Source organism: Clupea harengus, chromosome 5 (genome assembly GCF_900700415.2).
Source record: "Clupea harengus chromosome 5, Ch_v2.0.2, whole genome shotgun sequence".
NCBI lineage: Eukaryota > Metazoa > Chordata > Actinopteri > Clupeiformes > Clupeidae > Clupea > Clupea harengus.
Window position 1 is genome coordinate 14,091,705 of NC_045156.1, and position 2,500 is coordinate 14,094,204.

At 41.8% G+C, this 2,500-nt stretch overlaps 1 protein-coding gene across 1 annotated transcript in view; it reads right to left on the minus strand.

Annotated features, from left to right (window-relative positions):
- Positions 1-1,048, minus strand: part of LOC105898127 (trypsin-like) — a 4,176-nt gene extending 3,128 nt beyond the window's left edge. The window contains exons 1-2 of the mRNA XM_042707721.1: positions 898-1,048; positions 468-618 (exon numbers count right to left, since the gene is read on the minus strand). Coding sequence (XP_042563655.1) covers positions 468-618; positions 898-1,048 — 302 coding nt within the window. The remainder of the gene's footprint in view (positions 1-467; positions 619-897) is intronic.
- Positions 1,049-2,500: the final 1,452 nt, after the last annotated feature.

Here is a 2,500-nt window from a genome sequence, read left to right on the forward strand (position 1 = left end):
CTTTTTTGCCTGTCAATCATGTGTCCAAGCTGATGACATGTGAGGGGGTGGGGTCTCTGTGATGAGCACTGATATAAGTGTATCTGTTTGTCTGAGCTTTAAAGCGGCCACCAAAAGATGAAAAACAAAACCACACCTTTCAAGGAGATAGCATGTACAGTATATATTACCTTAGCTTTAAAGGAGTTAGCATGTATATATTACTTCACCTTAAAAGGAGTTAGCATGCATATATTACATAGTAGCAGGATTTCTTAATCCGGATCTGAGTGACCAAAATAGCCCCTTCATGGTGTCCCTTAGTTTAAGCCAATCTGTGTGAACTCATCTGGTAGACCCAAACCCTCCCTTTAAAGAGGTGTGGTAGATGAGGGCTACCCCTGGAACATGTGGGCATATAGCTCCTCAAATCCGGATCATAAAATCCCTGATGTTTGCCGTTAGAGCCGTCATGGTGCAATACTCACGGTCTCCAGCAGTGGGCAGCAGAGACAACCCATTGTGGGTGTATGAGCGTTCCCCCGCAGTAGTGGCGGTTGTTGAACTGGATGGACACCTGATAGCTGATGGAGTATGGCGTTACCTCATCACCTCCTATGATTCTTTGTGTACATGCACCTTAGGACGAAGAGAGAACAGTTCTCAGGCCTCCAGCCAGACCATTTAAAAAAAAAAATCCCATCCTCATTCTGCATTGACAATATGCAAAACTTCAGAATACCACTCATAGCTTTATGTTAACTTTTCTTAAATCAGTTCAATCCTCTTGACATTTAACACCCATTTCCCCCAGTCCCAGATCATCACAGTGGTATAAAGCTGTCTCGTTGATATGCGTTGCCTTTTACCTTGTAAAGTGAGGAGAACATGCCAGAGGAGGAGAGTGCAGTGTCTGACTGGCATAGCTGAAGATGGGGTTGCCATGGGGGCCTCCTCCTATGTCGTATGTGTCTTTCCACAAGCAAATGTTCAGATATACAGCACTGGCAACACAGATCAGAAGAGCACAGAGAGTCTTCAGTACTTTACTGCAATCTGCAATGGGCATAGACCCTTGAGTAGAGTTTAAACACTAAAGGTCTTATTCTCTTCTTAAATACTCCATACCCACCAGTACAAGCTTGAAACACTAGAGGTCTTATTCTCTTTTTAAATACTCCATACCCACCAGTAAAAGCTTTAAACACTAAAGGTCTTATTCTCTTTTTAAATACTCCATACCCACCAGTAAAAGCTTTAAACACTAAAGGTCTTATTCTCTTCTTAAATACTTCATAACCACCAGTACAAGCTTTAAACACTAGAGGCCTTATTCTCTTTTTAAATACTTCATACCCACCAGTACAAGCTTTAAACACTAGAGGCCTTATTCTCTTTTTAAATACTTCATACCCACCAAGTACAAGCTTTTCCTTTTCCTTCGTCTTCAGAGGCTTGTGGAATATAATCTGAACATTTTTGAATTTGGTTGAATCAGCAGTCAGCAGTTTTGGTCAGCTAGCAATCACTGAAAACACAACAGCAGCACAGACAGCACAGACAGCACTGATTAGAGTAAGAGGCGTTTGGCATCGTAGGGTTAGGTTAGGTTAGGTTAGGTTAGGTTAAGTTAGGTTAAATTGGGTTAGGTTAGGTTAGATTAGATTAGGTTAGGTTAGGTTAGGTTAGACTAGGTTAGGTTAGGTTAGGTTAGGTTAGGTTAAAGCAGCACTACAGAGTTTTTGGCTTGGAGCTCCCCCTGGCGGCTAAACCTAGCGAAACCTGTTGAAATTTGCTTTCCTCGTTTATGACAAACTAGCGAGTCAACAACTTTGCTAACACAGTCAAGAAAAGATGGCTAGCTCTGAATCGAACTTGTATCCAAATGTGTCTTTCAGCTCTCGCCAACGAGTAAAAGCTGTTCCGATAGTCACTACCTGATCCTAGTCGCGCATGCTCAGACACAAAGGACCGGGCGGCTCCAGAAATCTTACAGAGGGCAGTAATTTCCCTACAGGAATTTTTTTCAAGCTGTTATTTTAAGGTAGAATTGTTACATAGTGTTACTTTAGGTTAGGTTCGGTTCGGTTAGGTTAGCCTGACCCAGACCACAGAAGTGCATAGCGCATAGCCTAGGCGCTAGTTGGAAGGACAGGTGTGTTTATCTGTCCTTTACATGACCCTGTACTATAAATATTTATTTTGAGGATGATAACAGAACTAATTGCCTGTAAAAACATGCTTCAAAAAGTGGCAAATTGTTGCATTCTGTCTTTTTAAGTGGACATTTAACACAGCGACTGCAGTCCCAACATTTCCAAATCTCTTTGTTTAGATTTTAAACTGGGTTAATGGGTTTCTTTGCATGGACTTCTGACAATCAAAATGTCATTACAGTCTACACAAAATGAGAATGTATTTCACTGTCAGAAGGAGGTTGGTCCCAAATTCCCTGCTAAGGTCACATTCTCAAAGTGCCCCTGGATTAAGACCTGGTTCCAAGGAGCTAATTAGAGGACAG